Genomic DNA, 26,852 nt, shown 5'->3' with positions numbered 1-26,852 from the left:
GGATTTTGATGTTATTTATTATCTGTGTTACAGTTGCAACTGGGAACATGGGGAGGGACTCGTTCCAATTTTAGCGACAACTGCATTAATGCCCTGCACAGAGCCAGCCCATGTAGACATTCCCAAGCCCAGGCTTTTTATAGCAAGCAGAAGCAACCACTCCACCCCCTGAAAGGCCTTTTCTAACCTCCAGAACCTGCTCACAGCCTTGTGCTCCTCAGAACAAGCCTATCTCCAAGCTGATGATGCCCGTCACGGTTCAGCCCCTGCTGAATCTGATGTGGAGACAGCCCTTTTTCAATTTGGCTCATCCTAGCCTGAAGTTTGGCACAATTTTACAAGACCCTGTGTGTCCCCAGGATGTTCAAGGAGTTTTCTCCAATGTCAATGGCAAGAGCGCTCATCCACCGAAGGGGAAGCAAAGTTAAACGATGAAGATGTCTCCTCTTGGATATTAGAGCATGAAATGACCTCCAAAAGCCCTGTTAAATTCTACCTCTGAGCCAGGGGAGTCCTTGTTGAAGCAGCAAGAAGATTCTTTGAGCTTCTCAACTGTACAAGGTTCCCACCAGCACGCTGGCAGCAGGAGAGTTCAGGTAACTTTAGCAGTTATCACTAACAACCAGTTTCACCTCCTCCAACCCATTTCTGCCTCCTTCCCTCTCTCAAGAAGCCAGTGCAGTTGCAAGGACACAGTGCAGAGTGCAGGGCTCTGGTGTGGTTCAGCAGCAGGTCCTTGGGGTACAAAGTGCATCTTCCTCTTGGCAAGTGCCCACTCAGATTGTGCAGGTCCTGCTGTGGGGCTGCTTTGTTGATCCACTCGCAGGATCCCAGCACAGCACAGTGGAACTGAGCCACGCACCAGGGACAAGTCAATACAGCAACAACGACATCAAGTACTTCTGGTTTTTATTCTGTTACTGCTATCTCCACATGAGGCTGCTTCTCTCAACTCTTACTTCATCACTGGCTGCCATAAGCGATCATTTATAAAGGAGGGCTGTGAAGAGACAGGGCAAGGCTGACAGCGACTCAGGAAACGCACCCCGTGCAAAGGCAACAGCTGGAAAAGAGTAACATGAACTGGCCTACGTATGGCAGCCCCAAAGATCCAGCTCTGAAAACTGAATTTAAAAAGAATGGCTTGGTCAGTGGCTGAAGGGGAAAATGGCCAGAAACCCACGCTACGTCTGCTTCCCCTTCACTGCGCGTCATGTTCACCGAGGGACATGCTCAAGACAAATTCAAGTGCCTTCAAAGACAACATTTGTGATCCAAGATGACATTTCTGCTCCCCGTCCACCCCTCCACACTGCTGCCGCTTTTAGCAACACGCGCTGACAGTTGGCCTGTGCTGATGGAGAAGATGTAACCCAGAGACAAGAAAAGGAGCATTTGCTAAGCACAGCTACACTACCTCCAACCATTTGAGAGAAGGTCTAGGTTTAATTTAATCCAGGTCTATTATAAGTCCAACAAAGCTGCTGAACTACACTGATGCTGGAAGTCCTGAGTCAGCTCCTACAGCAGGACAGGAAAAACATCTGAAGGAAAAGGTTCCAGTTCTCACCCTGCCTTAGAAACAAGGCTCAAACATCCTTTGGTTATAAGTCTCTGATCTTCAAGAGGTTTGCTGGCCTGGGATCAGGCTTTGCACATCACCTACCTGCCAAATGCCAGATGAGATGGGGGGTGGACACAGCAAAAAAGTTAATAAATAAACCACACAATACAACAGAAAGACACCTTGGAAGGACACAAAGACAGACCAGATGTACTTGATCATGCAGTTAAATAAAGGATCAATTTTAGTGCAAGCACGAGGTCAACCACCAACATGGCAAGTGCATCCACAGGGCCCCTTCCCTGTGCCAAAGGCTCCAGCCATTGGCTTCACTGGCTCTGCTCCCAAAGCAGGAGCAAACCCAGTCTGAGAGAGACCAACACAGTCACCAGTGCAAAACACAGAAACTTTAATTAAACCTACAACACTGGGGAGGTGGGAAGCGCTGCTTCGGACACAGAGCAGCCCTGGGTGTGTGGGCAGAGGAGCTGAGCCCTGGGGATGTCACTGGGAGCAGGAGGGGGGCAAAGCAAGTGGCAGCCACGAGACAGGGGCACATCCCATGCGGGCTGAGAAGACTCAATTGAGAGTTAGCTGCTTGACATCCCAAAATCCCCAGCAGGACAGATGTGCAGACTCAGGCAAACACAAAGCTGTGCGTGAGCCTCCTCCCACCGCCCCCACAGGTCCCCAGCCCAGGGACACTGTCCCAGGGAGCAGTGCTGCAGCTGCAGGGGAAGGAAGCACCTCTCCACCCTTTTTTTGGTGCTGTATTTCTGGAGCCCCTCCCATGTATTGATGTCAACATTTCCACCCATCCTTTTGAACGGAAGCCTCATTTCCACAAGACGACCTGGAGAGATGTTTTCCTGACCCTCAGGCAGGTAAAGAAAACCAGGGGCTTCAGCTCAGCCATTGCTGGCCAGATGCTGCACAGTCATTTAAAGGATGGGGACACCTGCCAAAAGACACAGCAACATGAGGGGACACAGGTGGAGACACTGAGTCTCTGCTCCAGGCACAGGCTGCTCCACTGAAGATGGACTCATCAAGTCCCAGCAAGCACACAGATCTCCAGCAACATTCCTGGAGTGGATCCATTTGAAAAGCAAACACAAAACACATCCCATTTAGGAGTAAAGCAAGACTTAACCCCAGGCTTCCATTTTCATTTAAAATACAAGTTTATAGAGTTATTTCAGGCAGGTCAAAAGCTCCTTGTCCCCCACCCCCTGCCCAGGGCCAAGCCAGGAGCAGACAGGACAGCAACAGTGCCAGAAAGCTCTGCTTCAGCTCCGTGGACATTTCACCACCTCTTGACTTAGACTCTTTTCTTACTCTCCTTCCCCTGAGTGCCTGCAAGAACCTTTACAAGAGGGAGTGAGTAGGTCTGTTTAAAAAAAATGAAAAAACAATTTTAAAAAAAGGAAAAAAATCACGATCATGTTTCCTCCTCCCACCCCAGCAGTAAAGCAGTGCAGCAGCAAAAGCTGAGCAGCCTGGCTGGGGGCAGCCCCTTCATGGTCTGCAGGAATGCCAGAGGAAGGATTCCTGCTCTCCTGACCCCCAGCAAACACCAACCAGTCCAGTCCTCTGTCCCTGCCACAGCCAGCCTGGAACCCCAAGAAGAAACATCCCCACTGCAGCTGCAAAGCTGTGCACCAGCTTGGTCATGACCTGTGGACAGACAGCTCACCTCAAAAACAGCACCAGCCCCTTCTGCCCTCCAGTGATGCTGCTGGTGTGATCAGACCACCTGTCTTCAACACACTGCAAGTGTGCCACCACTGCTGCTGGTGGCACTGCAAGTGTGGCTCCCCTGCCTGAGCTCCAGCACAGCAACACCAGCAGGGAAGGACAAAGGAAAAAAGCTTTCTCCAGGTATAACCTGCTGTCCTGGGCTACCTATGCTTTTTGTTTCCAGCACGAGTATATGAATGCATGAGAAGCTGCATGCTGTCCCCTCATGCTGCCTGTGCTCCAGGGATGTCCCCCTCAAAGAGCTGGGGGTGGTGCTGCTTTGTGGGGAAATCCCTTTGCTGTGGGGGTGTCTCTACAATTTATGACCAAGATTTATGACCAAGCAGGAGCAACCACAGTCACCTTGTGCCACTGAGGCCAGCCCAGCCCCAGAGCAGCAGAGCACAGGGATTGCAGAGGGCAGGTTGGACCCAGTTATGGATGTGTGTGAATGTGTCAGGGTTTGTGCCAGTTAAGAGGGGGCCTGAGCAGTATCTTTGCATAGCTGTTCCCAAAGAGCTGGGTCCCTCCAGGGACTCTGTCTCCAGCTCCAGAGCCAGCTCAGACACCTGCAGCCCAGAAGGTTCCCAGCCTCACCCAAGAGAAGAGGTGCTAGTGAGAAAGGAAGACCCAGGAAACCTTGCAGAAGAGGTGGAGGGAGGGCACTCTCCTTGCCCAGAAAAAGGGAGAGACAGTACCCTGGGCTTCCACAATCCACAGACACTCCCTACAACTCCCTCTTCCCAGTTCAGACCTCCAGTGCAGGCAGAGCTGGCTGATACAGACACGCACAGGCTCACACCTCACCCCGCGCACTGGTTTCCCAAAGCAAACAGCAACAGGAAACTCCAATGAAATTCAAAAGAGAAATTGCAGTTACCACTGCCCAACACACACACACGTGCCTTCCTCCCCTCCACACCCCTTTCTCTTGGGAAGCCAAGCAGAGGGCCTTTCCAGCAGGGCAGCCCCTGCTCAAACCCATCCCCACTCCAGCAGGGATGCGGCACAGCGGAGCAGCGCGGCCCCGGCTCGGCCGCTGGCCAGATGTCCCCAGGGTGGGGACGTGCAGGAGGAGCTGCTCCAGGTCCCATCTCCCGTGCCAGGCCAGCGAGTGCTTTGGATCTGTGGTTGCCGATGAGGATGTGCAGGAATGGATGGGCTGGGTGGTGAGGAGGGGTGCGGGGAGGAGGAAGAGCGCCGTGCTGTGCCTCCGCTGCCTCGGCTCCTCCCGCGCTCTCCTTAAGATGTCACAGGCTGGATGGGGAGCAGGCTGCCGAACTTAAAGTGCTGGATCACAGGAAACTTCTCCAGGCACTGCAGGAGGAGAGATAAAGAGAGGTGAATTCAGGAGACACTTCCACCTTACACACACAGCCTGAGCCACATCCTGCCTGCAGGGTCAGGTTCGGGGCCACTCAGCTCAGACAAAGGCAGAGGATCAACCCCATGTTTGCCCCCCACATTCCAATCAGACTTCTCAGGCCAGGAGCACTTCATAACCCCATCCCCTTCCCTTCAGCCAGAGTCTCTTTCTTACTGAAATTCAGTATAGGGAGGCCTGGAGCAGAAGCAGCATGTCTATGTCAGCAGCCTTCTCCCTCACCACTCTCCTTGCTCAAGCTGACGTCTTTGAAGAGCTTCACCCTACAAACACTGAGAACTGCAGAATCCCCTGGGCAGAGAGACTCTCCCCTCCAGGCCAGTGCCAATATTCTGGGTTTGAGGCACCATTCTGCAGCTGCAAGGCACTGCCCAAACTGCATTCCAGGCTCTCAGGTCTTTGATGGACAAGCACCAGTGATTTTGCAGCCATAGTTTAAGATACGATCCTATTTCTAACAACCCCTCACCCCTGAAATTCCCACCTCCCATTGAAGAGTAATGGAGCACAGGTCAGTCACATAGATCCACTACAAAGCAGATCAGCTGAGAGCTGCTTCCTGCAGCTACACCCAGACTCTGTGGGGCTGCAAAGGCACAGCCCCTGCCACTCACCAGCCAACAGCAGGAAGGTCATGGACTGTGGTCAATAACGTCAGAGTTTGCCAGCACTTGCCTGGCAGAGCCACTCAGAGCTCTTGTTTTTGAGTCACTGCAGACTCAGACTGCCCAAACCTCATGGAGGGCACAGAGCAGGCTCCACACCACCACACAGAGCCCAGCAGTGCGTGTTCACCAGCCATGATGTGGTTACACTCTCCATAGGAAGGAGTCTTGTGCTCTCCGCGGGGCCAAACTGGACTTGCTGCGACAGGGAAGGCTCTGGGGCTGGAGAGGAAGGTGTGTGCTGCAGACAGCTCTCACCCCAAGGCAGGACTCGAGCACAGGCACCCTGCCCTCGTGCTGTCATCATGGACAAGCAGGAAGATTAGTGCCCAGAAGCCCAGGCCTACAGTAATCCCTCTGGAGCCAGAGGTCAGGCAACTGGCTCCAAGCACCAGCACACTGGAGCCAAACAAGTTTGGAGGTGGTGAAAGTACAGCATGGCTGCATCCACTCCTGGGGATGCCAGGCAGAAAACCACAAATCTCCATGGCAGGGCACCAAGGAGAAGCAAGTCCTGTGAGCATCAGGGCATGTCACCTTCAAAGCTTCCTAATGCTCAGAGCTGCTGCTGTCTCTCCACACAACCACTTAGACAAACTCTCAGAGGAAGCAGGGCTGGGTAACACAGGCATGAGGGGAGAGCAGAGAAAAATGAACATTGGAGATGCTGACAGCTTGAAATGTCAGCCCAATTAGCTCCAAGGAGTCCCATGGAAGACCAGACTGGTTTAGGCTCAAGATGGAGAGACTCTACCACCAGTGGGAAGAAGGGGTATCCATTCCATGTAACACACCACCAGCTCAAGAGGAGACAAGCAGAGAAATTTCTCCTCCTCTATTCAGAAGGACTAGCACAAGTTTAGTGAATCATCAGCGGTACCAAGCAACAGGGTACCTTGCATCAGCTGTGGATGAAACTGTACCCAATACTAGCTCAATTTCAGGCTTATTTCTTCTTGCCACCATCTTCATCCCACTGAAGGTCTGCTTGGGACTCAACTGGGGAGTAGAGTCATGCATCAAGTCCAACCTTTAAAGATGGAACTGGGACTAGATTAGTTACAATGGAAAGTATTTCCTGACTGACTGCAGAGAAGGAAAGGTCAGGAGACTCAAAAGCAGGCTCAGGGGAAAAACATCAAGGCTGCTGCTTTAACCACACTCTATTCTGTCAACTTCTTCACTTGCCTTTGATGGAGAGAATAAGAAAAGCCCATGGACTTTCAAGCAAACACATCTTCACCCATTATATTATAAATAGACACATTTGGGATTTCATAAACACACAGAGTTGAAGACACATTGTCTTCAGTCTACTGCTCCTCTGCCCTGGAGTGCCTGGATCCAGAGCACAGCTCCTGGACACACAGACACACCTGAGCTTTTTGCCAGCTGTTTAAAGCCTTCCCTTAGAGGAGACAGAGAAGACATAAAGCCTTTGGAGTGCTTTTCAGATGAACTGGGTCTGGGGGCTGCCCCACTCCCACCAAGTGGGATTTCTCCTGGTCTGTTTCCAGCAAGTGAGCCCCTCCTCTGCTGCTGCCCCCACTCAGTCCCAGTCCTGGTCAGTGCTCCTCAGCCACCCCAGGCATGTTACAGAGCTGGAGCCTCCAGCTGAGTGTCTGATTTCACCTGATCTAATTGCAATGGGTGATCAGAGGGGCAGGGAGAAAGGAGGGGAAAACAAATAAAACCTGAAATCTTGCTCTTACTTTGCCAGTTAGACAAAGCAACACCACAACCCCAAACCTTCCCTCTCTTTGCCATCACACGCCCCAGGCTCTGCCACAGGAGCTGCCTGCCTTGAGCTGGACAAAGACCCATGCCAGTACTTGAGGGGTGCTGCTGGCTTCTCTTCTGCTAATGCTGGCAGTGGCTAATTGCACAGAGACTGCACTGGTGAAGGCTGCACCGAGAGCAGAAATACACCAGGAGCCAGCAGAAAAGAGACAAGGTCTCCAGCAGTGACTTTGTACCTGGCCTGAGACACCCAGATGGATTCAGTTTGCAAAGGATGAAGGTTAAGTGACTCCTAACCTCGTGTCATTCCCAGAAAATCAGCCTAAGAGATCCTCCAGTTGCAGATGTTGGTGTAACCTGCAGGGCCAGGCACACTATAACTGAAAGCTCTGCCCAGCCATGCTGCCATGTCCACATCCACACCCCTGTCATCTCCCCAGCCAGGCAGGAACTGGCTGAGCCAGCATCAGGGTAGAGAACTTCCCAGAATTATATCTAAAGATATTATATATCTATTGTAGAGAACCCTTAGGACCCCTGAGCAGGAGTGCCCCCTCTCCTCTGCCTATCCAGGTGAACACAACTTCCATGCCATGGCAAGAGAGAACATTGCACAAGGATCATGTTTTTAGGATTAGTCTTTTAAGACCTACAAATATTATCTGAGCTAAAAAAACTGAATTTAAAGTTCTTTGGTTGATTCAATGTTTTTTACACTTTAGCCTAAATTAGTACCATTTACCCTTCCTAGCAGTTTTTGCATTCTCCCCTTGACACAGCTACATCTCAGATATTTCTAGAAACCTACCAGTACTGGATCCAGCATTTTCACACAGAAAGTAATCTGCTACTCAAAACAGACTAAGGCCTTCAGAAAAGACCATGTCTTGGGTGCACACAGAAGAGCCAAAGAATCTCCCAGTCTCTAGAGAATCCCTGAGCTGTGCTCTCTCCAGCCAGGGGACAGGGATATCTGCCAGCACTCATTGGCCCCAAGTCATCAGTGAATGTGTGGCTCATCCCTGCCAAGCTCCCCAGCCAGGTACAGGGGGGAGCAACCACAGCACAGGGCATGTGGGGTGCCAGCAGGAGCAGCTGAACATCCTGGGCAATGTGGGATGCCAGGGGAGCACCCAGCTTGTGAAGGAACTGATCCAAAGGAAAGGAAGGACCACGGCAAGGCTCTTGAGGCAGCAGCAGACCACACTGAAGCTCCAGGTCTTGGGACACTCATGTTTCACTTTAAAGGCACTCACAGCTGTGGTCTTCCCTTCAGACCCCTCAGCTCTCACAGCTCAGCCTCCAGCTCAGGGTTTTCCAGCAGGCAGTGTCTCCAGCCCCTGTGTCAGAGCTGCAGCCCAGGGACAGCCCCCTCTCCAAGGAGCAGCCCGGGGCACCCCTCCCAGGAGCAGCCAGGCGAGGGGGCCAGCCCCCAGCCCCACTCCTCTTTGGAGGCTGGGAGGAAAGCTGAGCTGGGGGCGGAAGGAGCCAGCGGGCCTGGGAGTGACACCTCACAGATTAGAGAGGTATGTGGCCTGGAACCTAAACACAGGATGTGCAGTGCAGAGGAAGGGCTGGGGGAGGGAGCGGCGTTCGGCACAGTTAACCCCTTTGTGCGCTGGCCTGAGCACAGCTCTGTGTCCCAGCAACCAGAGCTTGTCCCAGCTCCCAACAGGAGCACGGCTGACACCAGCAGCACTGCAGGGTGTGGGATTCATTCTTTCAGGCACCACCAGTCCCCACCCCTCAGTGCCAGCAAGGAGTTCCACCATCCCTGCTCCTCCAGTGCTTTAGTGCAGCCAGTGCGTCCTGCAGAGCCAACACTGTTCCCTCTGGAAGTTCCTGTCCTGCTTCCTCAAGCCCAGGGTTAGCTTGAGCAGGAAGGAAGATAAGGGAGAGCCAAAACTGCCCAGTTCTCCAGGTCAGGGTTCACCAGGAAAGCCAGGGGCAATGCCAGCAGAGCTGCTGGGCGGAGGGTGGCCAAACTAGAGAGGTGGCTGTGGTCTCACTGGGCTGGCACATGGCAGGGATGGGGCTGGTAGAAAGGGTAAATCAGTAGGAAGCACTCAGCCTGCTCTGGGGTTCTTGAAACATGGGATGGTAATTTAAAATAAGTCTGCTCTAGCTGGTAAAATAGTGGTGGACCAGAACAACAAGCAGGTCAAGACGTTGGCCCTAATCTGGAGATCTGCACTTGCACTATGGTAAGACAAGACATGGCAAAAGTCATGTTTGCAAGGAATGGCCACTTTGGGATTGGTCTTGGGGCAAACATGAGGCAGAAGCTTCATTCAAGCCAGCAGCACCTGAATGGCCAAGGGCTCCCAAGCCACAGTCAGCAAGGAGTAACAAATAGCTGTGACGGGTCCCCACAGCTGGAGCAGCAGAGGAGCTGACCCAGGGTGCTGTGGGAGAGCAGGTGAGTGGCCGAGCAGCCCCTCCATGCCCACAGCACTCACCTCTGCCTTGTACATGCGGATGAGGCCCTGGTTCACCTTGGACCAGGAGGGCACGGCGCTGATGTTCCAGAGCTGGTTGGAGTGCTCGGCAAAGGGGCCTGTCTTCATCTGAAAGAGACCAAGCACAGGGCTGAGGGAGCTGGGCCAGCCAGGAAGCTCGTGCACCAGCAGTGACTCATGCTCACACTGTCTCCAAGCAAACATTCCCACCAAGCCCAGTGACCCACGCACCAGCCACCTCACTGCCTCTTCCCTCCCTCCCTCCGTGCTCCCTCCCGCTGTGGCCACATCACATGAAGCCGTGGCAGTCCAGCTCCCCTCCTTCCCTGATAAAATTAAGCCTTTTCCTGCCACCCTTTCCTAATCAGACCTCCTTCTGCACACCTCCCTTTTAATGACTGTATTAAAAAAGCCCCACATAAGTCTCGTTCTTCCCCCCAGTAGAGCTTGGCTCAACGCTGTTCCTATTCTACCCAGAAACCTCCCAGTGCAGCACTGCTGGGCTTTCCAAGAAAATGACTCATTCCCCATTCAGATCAACAACAGCAGCAGCGACAGCCATCGCTGCCTTCCCTGAATACAGAGGGCAGTGCAGGTTGGCAGCAGCTCTGTGTCCACAGCCCACTCCACACCTGCCTCTAGCTGAGGAGGGCTCTAGGGGAAGCAGGAGCAGAGGGGACATGCTCTCCAAACTAGCTCCAGAGCTGTGAGCTGCTGGCTTGCAGCAGATGCTTTACATTTTTTTTCTTTTTTTTTTTTTTTCTCTCCACTGTTTCTCCTCCCAGGGTAAATTTTTTCAATTTTTTTTTTTTTTTTTTTTTTTTCTCCACTGTTTCTCCTCCCAGGGCGAGGGGTTTGGAGGAGGGAGGGCAGGAGAGAAGCTGCAATCAGGGGCAGTTGCATGTAGATTCCCTGGGTGGTTGTCTCTCCTTCTCCTCCATGAACAAAAACAGACCCTCAGGGAGAAAAAGAAATACAACACAGCCACTCTGACTGAGCGAAGTTCCCATGACATCAGAAACCACAAGGCCGAAGCTCACGCTAAAGAGGAGCGTGGGGAGAGAGGAATCTCTTGGACTCTCATTCCCGACCTGGGGCTTGAACAACTAACCCCTTCCCTCTGTGCACGCACAGGCCTGGAGAGAGGGTGGGAAAAGCGCCTCCGAAACAACCTCTCTGCTCACTAAAAAAGCAAGCAGGGCCAATCAGTGTGCTTTGGGAAAATGCTGCTGCCTTTCTGCAATGCCTGTGTGACACCAGCCTGCAGCAGAGAAAGAAAGAACGAGAGGGAGAGGGTGGGAGGACCCAAAAACCTCACTGCTTGGAGGGTGATGTGCTTCAAACCCGCTGGCCTTGGGGCGGGAGCAGCAGGGGAAGCGGGTCTGCAGCTCTGCTTGGTGCTGGGAGGACACAGGTGCATCTCCACTTCCCCTCGGAGGTTCCTGAGAGCTGGGGGGTGACAGATGAGCCACTCCCTGTCCCCTCTGCCACACGCTTCCCTCGTGGGCATGAGATGAAACGTGCACACACACACAAAGCACAGCGTTCCCCGGCGCCAGGATTTGGCACTGGTGGGCACCCAAAGCAGGGGATGCCAGGGAGCTCTGTGCCAGGCGGCTCCATCAGAGCCTCCCCCCACAACACAGGAGGTTTGGCTGCCTGAGTTTTGACACCAAACCTTCCTTCCCCCAGTGTCACCGCCCTTCACAGGGCACAGCTGCCATCAGCCACCATCACCGTGCTCCTCTCCCTTTCCCAAGCCAGAGTACAAGGGAGGCAGGCACAGCTGGCCAGTCCCACTGTGGCCCTCCTCACCCAGATGCCCAGCAAGGGATGGCTTGGCTATGGCTTCAAGCTGGGGCGGGAAAAATAAGAGGGATGAGAAGGGCAACAACAAAAAAAATCATCTCCTTCCAGCCACAAAGGGCGAAGAGGGAGAGCTGGGGGGAGAGCGAGAGGCGGCGAGCGCGCTGCAGTCCCGCAGTGACCCCAGGGGAACAGAGTGAGTCAGAGCAGCCATATTGAGCAGGAAATTACTCACAGACGTGGCGTTCCTGCCTCTCGGTTCCCAAGAGAATCGGCCTTTTGTAAATGGTTCCTCTGTCAGTGCAGGGGGGAGGGGGACGGCTGAGGCCGTGCTTTCCTGTCAGCTCCTTCCCTTCCAGCAGAAACCCGAGCCCTCCCTTCCCAAATTTAGAAGCCAGATTGAAGCTGAAATTCCTGCTGCCTGCCCTGAGCTCTCAAAGGAGCATCTGGGCAAGTGCACTGATCCCCCACAACAGCTGGGGTGTACCCAGCTCCCCTCCTCTGCACACCCACAGGCAGCCCTACATCCCTGTCCTCTACAGACCCTGTGTGACAGGCACCACAGGGATGCTCCCAAACCCTCCTCATCCTCACACTTTCAGGTACCACACACACTCCTCTGGCAGGCAAAGGCAGCAGCAGGGGAACAATTCAAGTCCCAGCCAGCTCTGCAAACCTCACCCTGTTCCAGAACCATGTGTTCACGTCCAAACCCACCCTGCAGATTTCCCAACATCAGGTCAGCTCATGCAAAATTCAGTGCCGTGCCTGGGTGCACCTCTAAGGAGGATGCCGTGGTGGGTTCAGCCTGGACATCATCTTGCTGCTGCTTTAAAAGCCTGAGGTTTAAATACATGCCTGGCAAACACCACAACAGCATATATTCATATTCCTGAAACATCACCTGGGAGCTGAGAACAGTATCTGCTCAAGAGAATATTCTCTCAGTTGACAGAAAACAACCTTCCTCGGTTGTAGTCTGAAACAAAACCTGCTCTCATGTTGGCAAGACCCACTATGGGAACTGCTGTGGTGTTTGTTACATGTTTAACACCTTTAAAGGAGAGCTGTTTCCAGCTGACAAGCTCAGAAGAAAATAATATAGTTCATTTATTAAAGTCTTTAATCCCTTCTATCTTTTTTCCCTGCTATTTTGTTTTGTTGTTGATTTTGGAGAGAAAGCATTTAGAGGGCACTGAGGCTGCCTCGCCCCCCCTAGTGGCAGTCACGGCCTTCCCGGGCGCTTGGGAGAGAAAAAACCCAAGTTTTAAAAGGAAAATCTTCATAAAAATGAAGCAGTAACCCGCACGGCGATGCACTGAATACACCACGGATTTGGTGATGCAGGCTGCTGCCGTCCCTTTCAGCTCGCGGCAGGAGGGCCAAGAGGGCTCCTTGCCACCAGGTGGCACTGGGGATCTCGGAAGAAACACTCAATTCCATGATTCACAACAAATGTGCAGAAAAGGAGCTCAAATCACTTATTTGAAAAGCCTACTGAAAAGCTGACTTTCTGCAGGCAGAAGCAGAGTGACCTGAAGCAGCAGGATTGTGCTGGGTATTTGAAACTTCCCCTGTCAGCTGGGTGCTGCAGAATCTTCTACACACGTTTCAAGAGATGTATGTTTTTTAACAGGTCAGTGCACTGTCTGGATAACACACAGGCCCAAACTAAAATAAATCTTGACCATCTTGGCTCCTGATTTCCTGTCCTCATCTTGATCTCTTCCACCAGCACCTCTTTATTACCCATGGTATGATTTATCTTGGCATTAAGGGTTAAACCCTGCGAGGTGCTGAGTACCAACAAACCCTACCAGATTTAGCAGGACTTGACACAGCACCTCCTGGGGCTTGGGCCAAAGGCTCCTATAAAGACTTCCTACATGAAAGGCTAAGTTCAGAGTCTGTAACCTCCCTTCCCATCTAATCACTAAATTAGAGAGGCAAGGAAGGGGGAAAGTGAACAGAACAAAAGGGAAGAACTGCACTCTGTCCTTCAAAATTAATCCCATCAACTTCCTCCTGCCAGAGACAAGAAATCCCTCACCACAACAGAGTGGGTAGCTCTTGCTCTCTCTGTCCAGACTGTGCAGTGAGGGAACTGGGAAAAATACAGCCAAATCCTCCACTGATGCTGCAGGCAGCAAGCCATGAGCTCCCTCACTGAGAAACAGCCCAGGGCTGCCAGCAAGCTGAGGATCACCCTCCCCTCTCCAAAGGGCCCTGCAGTGCCTGAGCAGAGTCCTGAGAGCGCTGCCAGCTGGGGGATCTCAGCACCACCTCTGCTCTAGGTCAGCTGCAAATAAGGTGCATTTAATGGGCAACTCTTTTGGTAGAATCTGGAGGAGACAGAGAGGCACAGAGGGTTGGGAGCCTGCCCTAAGCAAGGGGAGGCCCAGGGCTGCCAGGCAGCACCCAAGGGCTGCAGGGAAGGGAGGTTGTCTTGGCAAGCCCAGTCATTTTGCAGCTCCTACTTCATCCTCCTAGTTTATCTACAGGAACCAGTCTTCTCCATCCAAGCTCCCACTGACTGATCCAAAGTTATTTGTTTGCACTTGTTACAGCTCCCTTCAACTACAATCCACAGCCCATCCAGCTTAATTACACTTTCTTCTCAACATCCCTGTCTCAGCTCATTCAAGGAGAACACCTCTGCCATGCAACAATGGTTCATCTGCACAGTTCCACGAGAGCAAACAAACAGGCAAAGGAGGAAGGAAAGAACACTGCCAGAGCCAAGTATCTAATGTCAAGAGAACGTCCCTGTGGGACAAACCTTCCATTCCTCACCTCTGTAATGAAGAGGATACACTCCAGGAACATGAAATCCTTATGGTTTTCATTCACCACCTTCTCATCAACAAAGTGCCGAGGCTCCAGACTTGGATGGTCTGAAAAGAGTATGAGACAACAGGAAGTAACCTGTATGGCAATCCCCTCCTGAGAGCAAGTTCTGCCAGGTGGTGTGCTGCCCCTCACCCAGAAACACAACCCTCCCACCAGAGCTCCTTAAAAGGCAGCACAGAGCTGCTCCCTTCTATCTCACCTCCCACTCCAGTGCCTCTGCAGGGACAAAACTCCACAGAGCAGAAATTGTATTTTTTAGCACCAAAACCAAGAGTGTCCTTTTAAAAAGCTTCATTGCAGTCATTGCAATAAAGACAGAAGTACTACACAAGGAAGCCTTCCATCTCCCAACCAGATTTATTTGGAAAGCTGAGGTAAAAAAAAAAAAATCCAAGCCCCAAACTCTCCTGCTGTATTATACACAATTTGGCATATTTGAATTTAAAAGTCAGCCCCAAGTTGCATCATCTTTACAACCTAGACAAATGGGGCAGAGGGTAACCCAGGACACAAGAAGATTTTTATTAGTACCTATCAGCTGGGAACTGCCCCATATGAAAGGCAGGAATTGGAAGTCATCCAAGCCCCACACGCCCTGGCTGCCAGCAGGTTCCATCCTGTAGGTTTTCTGCAGTTTTCGCATCACTTCCAGGTACCTGAGACCAAAGAGAACAGGAAAGGTTAAGGCAAGGCCTCCTCCTGTCTTTGACTTTTGTGAGGACAAGAAAAACCAGTTGGGGAAGGGACACAATTTATCACTGGTAAGCAAGACCCCCACATACAGCACAATTCACAGAATATATATATTCAGCTCTTTTGCCATAGAAAGCAGCCTGATGATACCTGACACCAAATGCACAGAGAAATCCAGTGGCAGGGGTTTGTTTTATCTGCAAAGTCTTATGATTGTGCACATCCTTCCTCATCCCCACCATTATTTGAAAACATTGACACTTCACATCCCTTCACCAACTTCCAAAAGAGCACAGAGTTCTCTACCTTACAGCAATCACTACTTCCACTTTTCAGGTGGAAAATTAAAGCTGGAAGTACTATAGAAGGAAATTGTTTCCATGCCACCAAACAGTGATACAACTGGGATTACATCTCTGGACTCCAAACACCCATTCCACCAGCTTCATCACTATCAACTCTACCTCCTGGGCTGGAAACACATCTAGAGGAGCAGTGGAGGCCTGCCAGTTGCATAGATTTTTTTATTTTTGATGCCTGAGGAGATGTTAGATCCTCTGATCAGATACTCCTGTCTATCACAAAGCACAGCCTCACCCACAGAGTTCAGTAACTTGTGCTCCACTAAAGCAACTTTCCAGAAGGACACTCTCCCTCTGAAGACAAGGGCCATCTCCTCTTTTTGAGATAGTTATAATGGGTCAGTGTACAGTCCATTAAAATGTACATCTGCTCCTAATTTTGTCTAAAATTGTCTTCAGCTTTCCCATTCTACCCTTCCCCCCAAACAGCCCAATCCTTCAGCCCTTCTCCTCCCATTACCTCACCTGTTAAACACTTTGAAGACAATGGCCATCTGGTCATCCACTCTGAGCACACCGATTTTGCAGAGGCAGCAGAGAAAGGCTGCAAATGCAGCTTCGTGCCCTGGAGTTAAAAGACATGAAGAGACATGACACAGGTGTCTCTGGGCCCCAGGACAACCTTTCTGCGGGCACCACAAAGGCTCTTCAGCAATCACAGCAGTCACAGTCCCCTCTCAACCCTGTTGTCACTGCTAATGCCATGAGCTGACAATATTACATCCCCCTGCAGCACCCACCCAAATTATACCTTCTAGACATTCATAAGGTGATCATTAATTTAGAGAGAAGAAGTTCTTAAGGGAAAACAGCTCCAACTGGGCATGCTGGGAGCAAAGCAGGGACTTTCCCAGGAGCTTGGCACAGCAAGGGAAGTGGAGCACTGCAGAGTCATCTGCTTGGGGGATGCAAGAGAACCTCACATCTGCAAGCAAACAGATTTCCTCCTGCTACAAAAATATCTCCATGTTGGAAGGATGCTGATCCCACAACACTGCCAGGAACAGTTTGTCCCAGAAGGTACTGGGATCTCAGGCTAAGCCTCTGCAGCTTGGCCCTCCAGCTAACAGCACGGAAAAGAAACAACAGCAAACCCAGAAATGTCTTTTAGTGGGAAGGACCACGGAAGAAGATCAGCAGCTCCACACTATGGACAGGTACAGCTCCCAGTGTAGGAACAAAATGCACCCATAATCTGGACACTGTGAGCTGGGACATGAGCCCCTGGCTTGGGACACACGGGATGGGAGGAGAGGCTGAATTTCCTTCTCTGAGCTGACCAAATCCCATCCAGCCTTTCCAAGGACAACATCTCCCCCTGGTGCCAGTGAGCCGCAGCCAGCACTGCACAGCCTCCAATCCTTCAGCCTTTACCCACAGCCTCCTCTTCCTCTCCCTGCCCAAGTCCAAAGCCATGTTTCTTTGCACTTATCCTGCTCTCCTGCCTTTTGGGGAGGACACAGCTATTCTCCAGAGAGGAGCAGAGCATGCAGACAATTCTGTATTTAGTTCTTACTGAAGCCTGTGTGGTTACTTCACCTGCAGTTCAGTATCTACTCAGGTGCTTCTAACTTCAGATTTCAAAGTCCTTCTGTAAGCAGTGATTCCCTTCTAGGACCATCACGATGTTCCTCTAGAGACACCTCCTACTGAACATGAACAAGGTTCTCACTCTAGTTCTGATTCAAGCCAGTATATTTTATCCCTTTAAACTGTCTGCTGCAGGACTGCTGCATGCAGTGAAGCATGTCCTACAGCTCATCCCAGAACAGCTTGGTTCCCATCTCCTTGGATGAGATGTGAAAGGGTGTCACAGCTCTAGCACAGCTCCCAGCTCTCAGTCACAGCCCACACAGGGCAGAGGGGTGAGGGGGCCCCAAAAAGAAGGTGTTCATTTCAAGCTTGCCCTAAAAATAGTGGTAATGATATATTTAAATAAATACAGCACCCAGCTCCAAAGGTCCCTTTGACAAACCCAGCCTTGGCCAGTGCAAGCCCAGGTACCTGTGCCATAGTCAATGCGGGTGGAGTTCCCCACGGATTCCTTCAGGTACACAGCCACTTCTGGGGCAGCATCAGCCAAATGCTTGGGAATCACTGCTGACACCAACTTTTCTGCCTCCTGAAAGACACAGAAGACTCCCCTGGGTGAGCACAGATCTGTCACAGTCCCCAGGAACAAGGCACCCTCTGCTCAGATGCTGTCACAGCATGAGGGCTGCAATGGTGCTCTGCAATGCCTGGAGGCAGCATGAGAGAGGAGCAAATTCTCCTGTTGGAGAAGTTATGTCCAGAGATGGAACAAGTCAAAGAGAGCTTGTCCTGAGACCTATTCAGGCCACACACATCCCGCAGGACAGAAAAGCCTCATCACCCAAGTACATTAAACCAGTTACCCACTGAGCCATCTCCAGGACAAAAGCAGCACTAGAGCAGCAGAGCAGCTGCAAGGCCACTGCTGCTGGGACTGGGGCTGTGCCACCTCCAGAGCTTGGTACAGGGCAAGTGGTCTGAGCTGAAGGAATTAAAGCAGTTTTCCCTGATCTTTCTCTCATTTTGTGATACAGTGGGCAGTTACAAAGCAAAGGAATTCCTAGGGCTTGGACAGCCCTTGTGACTCATCCAGAACCTGGATACCCAGCCAAGAGCATTTACATGGCCCATATGCTCTCACAAGAGGAAAAGATAGCACCAAGTCTATGGTAAGGGATGTGTATCAAGGGGTGGATCCTTCAAGGCTTATCTGAGCAATTCCTCTGTGAGCTGCTTGGCTGCCACACAGTGACAGAGCCATTCTCCCTCCCCTGCTGGGCACACTGCCCTTCTGTGGGAGCTGCAGGTAACACTACACAGCACAGACATGCTCACCTGGTCTAGTTTGGCGTACCAGGTCCTGAAGGCTTTGTTCCCAAAGCGAGAAGGTTGATCCACCGGCGGGGTTTCATCGATCCATCTGTCGAGGGTGTTCAGCAGAGCCACCAGCTTTTCAATGGGCTGCAGAGAGCAAGAGGGTGAGGGGTCACAGGGACATAAAGCAGAGCAGTCCCTCAGACTCTGACATCTCTCCCCTTGATGGGAGTCACTAAAGTCCACACCATTCTTCCCAAGAGAGGCACATGGAAATGGGTTGAGCCAATCCTCCTCAAAATGCAGGGTGGACAAAAAAAAACCATTTTTCCCTGCAGGAGAGCAGTCCAGTACAAAGCCCAGCCTGAGGCTGACTCCTCAGTCACCCACACAGTCTTCCATGAGCTGTAACAGCACCGTGCTCTAAAATCTCTTAGAGAAGAGCTGCAGAACAGTCCTCACAGGACCAAGAAGCAGGGAAGGAACCTGCCACACAATAACTCAGGCTCAACAGCTTAAGGGTCCTGCATTCCACGTAGGATAAACAACAGCACATATACAGTGCTATGCATCCTCACCACTGGCTGATGATGTGATTTAAAGGCCCTTCTCAAGGCTCTAATAATTGTCCTGAAGTGTCTCTTAGGAGCCAGGATTAGCAGTTGATGCTGTTAAACCACGACACATTTGTACAGCAAGTCAACCTTTTCAGCATGATTCCTGTTGCTTCAAACCCCTACCAGCCAGACCACCAGGCAGCTCCAGCCCAGGGACACCAGTGCACGTGGCAAAATAAAATCTATCCAGGGGAAGAGGCAGCCTGGTTAGCCCACCAGTGCTCTCATCAGAGCAGGAATGAGAAACTCTCAGAGAAATGTCTCAATTCAAACACAAAGCTGATGGGAAGACAGCAACAACAGCAAGACCACAGCCATGTTTCTCACACCCAGTGCTGGCAGTGAGGGACCCATGTGGAAGGAAAAGAGATGCAGCAGATGGCACAGCACAATGTCTACAGCTGTGTTGTCAGACCAGAGCTGGCCCATGCACACCCCAGCTCCCTGCACGGCCCAAATGGCTGGAGAACAGCTACACCCCCCACACCAAGAGGCAACACCACAGGCAGCACTTTTAGCAGCTCCAGACAGTTTCAGGAGGCTCTGCTGACAACCGGTCAAGCCTGCCAGAGGCTCTGGGATTCTCCCTGCCTGACTCCAAGCAGCTGGAGAGCCATCAGCCGCCACAGCAGCTGGCCAGGCCCCGGGCAATGTAGGCTCCTCTGTCTCGAGAGGGGATTCCTCCTTCAAGGGGACAAAGAGGACAGCAGAAGCAGCGGCTGGTTTGACTTTGCTGGAGGCATCGACCGTGTGAAGCTGCCTGGTCTCCTGGGTTGTGGTTCAATTCTTCACGCTGCTGTCGGGAGGACAAGGAAACAGCAGAGCCCAGCAAGTTTCCAGCCCTTGAAGTGCCACTCAGAGGGGGTGGGCAGAGGCAGGCATGGCAGAGCTGTGCTGCCACTGAACCAGCTGCAGGTCACTCATGGGGGAAGGGTCTCATGGCAGACACAGCTTTCCACAGACAGTGACTCCTGAGGTGCCACCCCAAGGACATGGAGGGATCAGCCAGTGGGAACAAGCAGGAGAGGGATCCTCCCACCCCAGGACCTCAACATTTGGCCACTGAGCTAGACCAGAGACTGGGACAAGACCTGAGAACACCGAGAACACAAAAGAAGGGACAAGACAGCCTAAAGCTCTGGGTGACCCTGGAGGCACTAACAGTGCCCCAGATCCACGTGGACCAAAGCAGCACAGCCCCCTCTGCATCAGCTCCCTGCTCCCAAAACACTGTAGGAATCAAACACATTCCCATTGCACTGGGCCATGTTTGGACTCAGCCCTACTCCTTCCTGGCTATTGCATTCCCCTCCAATTAAGCAACAGCATCCCCAGCCCTGGGTTGCATTAAATAATTAAACCGTGCTGGTGATTTATCCGCCGGCACCAGCAGCTCATTATGAGCAGCCACCGTATTTCAAACCCTCTCCACGAGCACTCGGTGCTGCCTGGATAAATGGCTGGCATGGACCAGCTCCTTCCCTGGGGAGCTGAGAGCCCAACCTCCCCTTCCCCACTCGCTGGCTTTAAAGGGATTAAAAGCCCAGCCCCACTGAACACGGGAGAGCAGGACCCAGCTGCTGGCTCAGCCACATCAATAAATAATTAAAGAGCTGTGGCTCATTTTGGGCTCAAGGCCCTTTGAAAAGGGGGTAACTAAAAGAAGCAGCTTCCCATTGTCCAGCAGAGGAAGCCTGTACATCCAGGGCTGACCCCTGTGGGGGAGAAAGGAGCTTATGGGAACACAGCCATCAGCACCACTGCAGCCTGTTTTGCCTGGCTGGGTTTTTAAGCTCTATTTTTGCTTTACCTTTCCAATGATCAAAGCAAGGGCAGCCTCCCCCCCTGCTCTCCTTGCTCTTCTCGTTGTGCTGATTTTGCATCTCCTTGACCCTGAGTCTGCCACCGGTCCCAAAGGCAAACCACAGGGCTTCCTACGGAGCACAGACCTGTCAGCAGCTCTCAAGAGCAGGGGCCAGGCAGACAGAGGTGCTGAGGAGGCATCACGGCAGCCAAAGCTGCCCGTGGCCACCAACTCTCCCCCTCTGGGCTCCTCAGGCCCTGTCAGAATGGGGAGCTGCTAAAATCAGAGCATTTGCTGCTTTCCCCCACTTCCTTCCTGGAAGCAGAGCAAGCCACAAGACCGACCAGTTTCCCCCAGTGCATTGGGCTGTTTGACAGGAAGGTCTGCTCCTTGCATGGCAAAAATTAACCTCGTCCTCCTCACTGCACTGCACCTCTGATCCAAGCCACTGCTCCAGGCTGCAGCCCCAGCAAGCTGCTGATAGATCCCCACGTGGAAAACACTCCCTCCAGGAGGGGCAGGCAGGTCACAGCCTATCACTCACACAACCTTGTGCCAGACACAGTGTCTGTGCCAGAGCCTGCTATCAGTGCCTGTCAGATGCCTGCAGCAAACCCTGGACAGCTCCACACAATGTGTCAGCAGGAGCAGAGCAAGCTCAGCAAGTCTCCAAGGGGGCTCAGCCCCCACAGCATCCAGCAGGAAGGTTGGTATCGACACACACTCTTTGGAAACCACTAAGCTGCCTCTTTCAAAAGAGAGCAGACCATCCCTCCATTTTTTATTCTGTGGCAACGCAATACCAGTAAGTCACAGAGTGGATATGCATTCAGCAGGAAGGATTTCAGGAGGTCATTTGCCAAAGGAAGGTGTCCCTGGCATTTGATCAGGGAGGAAGATGGGATGGCACAAAAGCACATCGGTAGCAGGTACAGCAAAAGAGAAGAAAGCTGAGCAGAGATGCAAGAAGAGGCCACGAGGGGCTGAGCCTTTAAAAGCACAGATAAGCAGTTTGATCTACAAAGGAGCCTGTGTGAACAAGCAACCTCATCAACAAGACAACCCTGGGGATGCTCCACCTGTGCCTCAAGTCACAGGTTCCTGCTCTCCTCAGTGTACGGGGAATGAGATTTGTTCCCTGCCACTTCCCAAGCAGTTGGGATTGTGTCTCTTGTTTGTTACTTGGACTGGGACCATGGATGGAAAACATTCACTCCAAGAGGGCTCTTCTGCAGACACAGCCCGGGTACAGCTTTTCCTGACAGCTCAAAGGGCTTGTGAAGAGGGTTGGGTTCTCCCCCCCCTCTTTGTTTTGTTCATTTTTAATGCTTTGTTTCCCTAGAAGTGCTCTGTGAATGGTTGGGAAGGAGCGAGATCACTACAAAGACAAAACTCAAAGGTGAAATGCAAACCGCAGAAAGCAAGAGCAGCATTTGACAGCAGTTTCTATTTAATTGAAAGAACAAAAGAGGGGCACAAAGCCTGTTAGGGAGAGACTCATTATCCCTGATCCCCTCCATGAACTACAGGGGAGTTTCTCATTCACACACTGGCTCCTAGAAGGGAAGGCTGGACACAACACAGTACTTCAAACAGGAAGACTGGATTAAACACCACCATCAGCTGCCTTCACACACCAGAATGAAGCTAAAAACACAGAGCCCAGTCTGCTGCCTATTTTGCCTAGATCTTTACACATCACTCTCAGCTTTCTTGCACAGCCGTGATCGGTAAAAATGTATCCAAGAATCTCCTCATTGCACACAGAGCAAGGGAGGGGATTCAGTGTGCAACAAGGAAGCAAAGCTGGTGGCCAATGTGTGCTCTGAGGATTGGCAGCACCCAGAGAGCCCTCAGGGCAGCAGTGACACCACTGAGGGTGCCTGCCCTTTCCCCCTGGCTCCACTGTGCCCTGAGAAGGTGAACAGCCATTAAATTGGCTCTGGCAGCAGGCAGGGACAAGTGACAGCCCCTTTCATGCAAAGGGAAAACCAGGTGCTTTCTGCTTAACACCTTGGAAGGGGCAATCCTGCCCCACAGGTTAAACCCCCCAGCCCAGCCCAGCATCCCTGCGAGCTCTGCAGGCCCCAGGACTCTCAGCAGGACCCTGGGCAAGGCAGGCACAGCCAGTGACACACCCTGAGGTCACAACTGTCCAACCAGAGCTTGCACAACTTGGCCACAGCCTGGGCTGAGGAGATGGGTGCAATTAACACAGCCTGAGCATTGAGAAGGGACAGGGAGAGAAGTGGTTTGCCCACGGATTTTCCTACAGAAAAACCACTTGGGGAACAGGAATGGTACAGACATCCCAGCCTTTTGCCTGCAGCCAGGAGGGAATATCACATCTTCAAAGCATCACTTCTGCTTCTGCCCACTTGCTTAATTTCCCATACACCCAGCACATCCAAACTCTCTGCATCCTGAGGGGAGGATGGCACCCTGATATTTGCAACCCCAACCATAGCCCAACACACATTCAATCTCCCTTGCTCCCAAGTAAGTTACTAGTTCATTCCTCATCCAGAAAATACTGTAGAGGCAAAAAAAAAAAAAAAGGCAGGAAAGAAGTAACAAGGGGATCTAAACTCTTGTCCTACCTCTGAAACTTTGTATTCACAGGTCAGCTTCTTCCAGAAAATACTGTAGAGGCAAAAAAAAAAAAAAAAAAAAGGGCAGGAAAGAAGTAACAAGGGGATCCAAACTCTTGTCCTACCTCTGAAACTTTGTATTCACAGGTCAGCTTCTTGCCCCTGACACCTTCATTCAGAGTGAGGATGAAGCCCATGTAGTCTGCATACGCCTGTGGAAACACCAAGAGGGCAGAGCTTTAGGGAGAGCCCAGGGTCTGTCAGAGCACAAAACACAGCACAGGAGCATCCCAAGGGAACCTCTCCCAACACCCAACACTGCTTCCTTGGAGACACCCGGGGCTGCAGGGCTTGCTGTGAAATTACTGCTCTTTTTGGCAGTCCCAGAAGCAGGAGGCAGGTGGTGATTGCATTGCTGCGAAAATTACAGAAAGGAGAATCCTAAAAATGCTCACACTGACCCCAAAATCATTCCCTCAGCTCCCATCAGGTCAAATTGAAACTCCTCAGTTCTGCAGAGTCTCAGCTGTGCCCAGGCATCGTGCTCTGCACTGCTCCTGCCAGACCTGTGCTGTTACCTTCCCTTTCTCCCTGTGACTCTTCCCTGTGCTCACAAAAGGGAAGTGGGAGACAGCCCAGGCTCCTCACTCCTTCTCTTTAGATTTGCTGCTTTGGAATCATCCTCTCTAGTGCAGCTCCACACTGTCACTTCTCCCTAACCTGCCTCAAAATCCTGACCAGGATCAAGTCCTTAAACCCAGGAGACTGAAACTGGAAGCTGCACCCAGAGGTACCTGGCTATAACCTCAGTTTCTCTCAAGACATCTCTCATCAGTCATCAAGCAAGAATTTGCCCCTAAGAGGTGGGACAAGTCTGGGCCAACACCCCAATCCCTCAAAGGCAGAACCTGCTTGTTCCACCAGCTCCACACAGGCTGTAAACAAAAATTATCCAGGAAATTGAAGGGCTCAGCTCTAGAGTCCTTTCCAGAACAGCACAGTGGGAAGGAACCAACCCAGGCTAGTGCTACCAGGGCCAGGCAGCAGAACCATGTTTAAGGTGAGCTCAATCAGGGCTGTAAATCCAGTTTGGTTATAAAGCACAGGCCAGGCAGGATGAAACAGTCACCAGCTTCTCATCCAGCTTGTTGGGAGGAAGCAGTAACCATTACTGCCAAGTCATTTTCCTACAAACAAGCACCAACTCTTCTTCTTTAAAACACAAATTCAATTACTTCCCATTCTCTGCCCAAGCCTCCTGTACTTCCTGGCTGTTCCCAGACCATAGCTGACTGCCACCAAAAGATCAGCAGCATTTCCCAGTATTCCCTGTCCCCAGAGCCATACCTGAGATCGCTTCCACTTGGCCATGTCAGAAACCACATTTATCTCCTTTTTGGGGACCATGAAGCATTGCTGGACAGGAGGAGCCACCTCCTCAGAGGTGCCTGGGAGATGCAAAAAAAGAGATAAAACAGAGGCACTGGGGAAGGAGAAATCCTCTATTTTTCTTACTTAGAAAGCAGTTTTATTTCTCAGGAGATACAAAGCACATAAATCCATCCCAGCTGGGCTGTAATCTCACCAAGTCCTCCTCACCAACATCCTCCTAACGACACTGCAAGCCTTCAGACAGAAGCATTATGTCTGTTTTCATTGTTAAAGATGCATTTCCCCTTCAGACAGTGCAGGAGATAACAAAAGCAACATCCAGCCAGTTTAATTATTTCTGTCTAGTGCAGCCAAGCCTCAGGTCATGCTGAAGCACTGAGCCCTCCTACAAACTAACTCTGCCTTGGTTTAAAGTGTTAAGCCTGACCTTCACTCCTCTAGAAAGGATAATTCCTGCATGGACAAGCTGGATCAGTGTAATAAAGGCAGCCCAGGGCCACAGCCCTGGTCCAGGCAGCACCAGGACTTGGGGGATGATGGGACACAGCCTCTTCCAGCTGGAAGCTGTGAAGATCATTTAATTTCAAAGCCCTCTCAGAGCCTAAGATGCAATATTTAAAGCAAATGTGAGTTGCTAATGAGTTAGAGGGGATCTTTTCCCCAGCATGTGAACCCAGGGCCCAACCTGCAGAACCAGAAAAGTTCCAGGAGATTTAAAGTAATTTGTATTGTGCTCCTGTAAGTCCAACTTTTAATAGAAGAGGCAGTGCAGACAGCACTGCCAAGGCACCTGGGCACTAATGTCAATTTATGAATTCTGTCAGAGTCACTCAGCTCACCTTTTTAAACCCAGAAAATCTGCAGGCACTTGTGCAGCACCAGCTGCCCTGACACACTCCAGCCAGTTCAGGCACACCAACTCCAACTCGTTAAAATATCATCATCTGCATTTACATAGGAAACACCATCCAGAAACATCAGCAGCCTTTTCCACAATTCCCTCTAGCAGGCAGGTCAGATTAAAAGGGATCCAAAGTCCCAGGAACCACACAGAGTCCGCTGTAGATTTGTCATACAACCTTTGAGAGTCATTTGACTTCTCTGCCTTTCACACTGCCCAGGCACAGAACAAATTCAGCCTCATCTCCTGCCCTGAATGCTGCAATGTTCGGTTCGTTCCTGCAGAAGTTACAGCAAAACTTCCAGGTAAGAGGATGAGAGGGACAACATGTGATGAATTTAAATTAAAGACACGTGTGTCTCTCTTCTGAAAATTCAGCACACAACTCACAGCGAATGGCACCACAGCAGTGGAGCCCTGCTTTTAAGAGTTTATAACATGAAAACCTCCCAAGCAGTGAAGTGAAAAGGCAAACACTGATGTGTCCATCAGTACAGGTAACACATAAATGCCAGGGCAGTGCCCTGATCTGGTGTTTGCCATTCACATAACTCCTTCCCTCTCTCTGTGTTTGTTTCTCAGCCATCACTGCTTCTGATCCACACTTTGTGCAATTTCTCTCGGTGAGGAGACCAGGAAAAGTCAAGGAAGGAAAGAGTGAGGGCTGCAGGGGTTACAGGACTCAGGGATGAGTACACAGGAGTCCAAGCTGGCACGGCGGGTCAGCTCTATGAGGAGAAGCAGCTTGGGCAGAGGAGGCACCGCCAGGCTGGTGTCACGGTGCGAGGAGGGGTGGCAAAGGCTCCGCACGAGAGCCGGGCACAAAACCGGCCTGGGGGTCACAGGGATCCGCGATCCGGAGGCTCAGTCCCGACCCCCGACCTCGCCCTGGGCTGGTGCGAACACTCAGGTCCCTCACACCCTCAGCAAATCTCCCCCTTCCTCACCCTCCCTGGGCCGGGCGCTGCTGCCACCGCCCCCCGCGCCCCGGCCCGGCGCCCTCGGCCCGGCACCCCCGGACCGTGGGGCCCTGCACCGGCGCTGCCCGGCCCCGAGCGCAGCCCACACCCGCTGGCTCCCAGAGCTCCCCGGCCGCCCCTCACCTGTCCGCCGCTCGCTCTCTGCCATCTTCCCGCAGCGCGGCCCGGCCGCCCCTCACCTCCCACCTCCGCGCACGCCGAAGCCGCCGGCGGCCATCTTTGAGCAGGGCACGCCGCCCGGCCCTGCTGCTCCCGCGGCTGTCACACCGCGGAGCGGCCCCTGCCGGCCACCGTCGTGCTCACGCCGCCATGTTTGTGCAGGGCGCGGCCCTCCCTGCCCACACCGGGTGTGCGCGGAGGGCAGTGGAGGGGCGAGAGACGGGACCCCCCTCACCATCTCCCGGACAAGGCAGCGGGGAGAGGGTCCGCAGGACGCCCACCGCGCTCCTTCCGCTCA

At 52.1% G+C, this 26,852-nt stretch overlaps 1 protein-coding gene across 1 annotated transcript; it reads right to left on the bottom strand.

Annotated features, from left to right (window-relative positions):
• On the bottom strand, positions 1-26,780 carry PTPA (protein phosphatase 2 phosphatase activator). The gene is made up of 10 exons (XM_039719990.1): positions 26,519-26,780; positions 24,470-24,570; positions 23,248-23,334; positions 18,132-18,257; positions 17,268-17,385; positions 15,729-15,828; positions 14,740-14,864; positions 14,152-14,252; positions 9,553-9,660; positions 1-4,621 (listed from the first exon to the last, which is right to left on the bottom strand). Exons 1-10 carry the CDS (start codon positions 26,541-26,543, stop codon positions 4,547-4,549), a joined length of 966 nt encoding a protein of 321 aa, XP_039575924.1. The 5' UTR covers positions 26,544-26,780; the 3' UTR covers positions 1-4,546.
• Positions 26,781-26,852: the final 72 nt, after the last annotated feature.

This window comes from Passer montanus, unplaced genomic scaffold (assembly GCF_014805655.1).
Source record: "Passer montanus isolate IOZ18808 unplaced genomic scaffold, ASM1480565v1 scaffold43, whole genome shotgun sequence".
NCBI lineage: Eukaryota > Metazoa > Chordata > Aves > Passeriformes > Passeridae > Passer > Passer montanus.
Note: the sequence above shows the minus strand (reverse complement) of the source record. Positions and strands in the feature narration are given on the sequence as shown.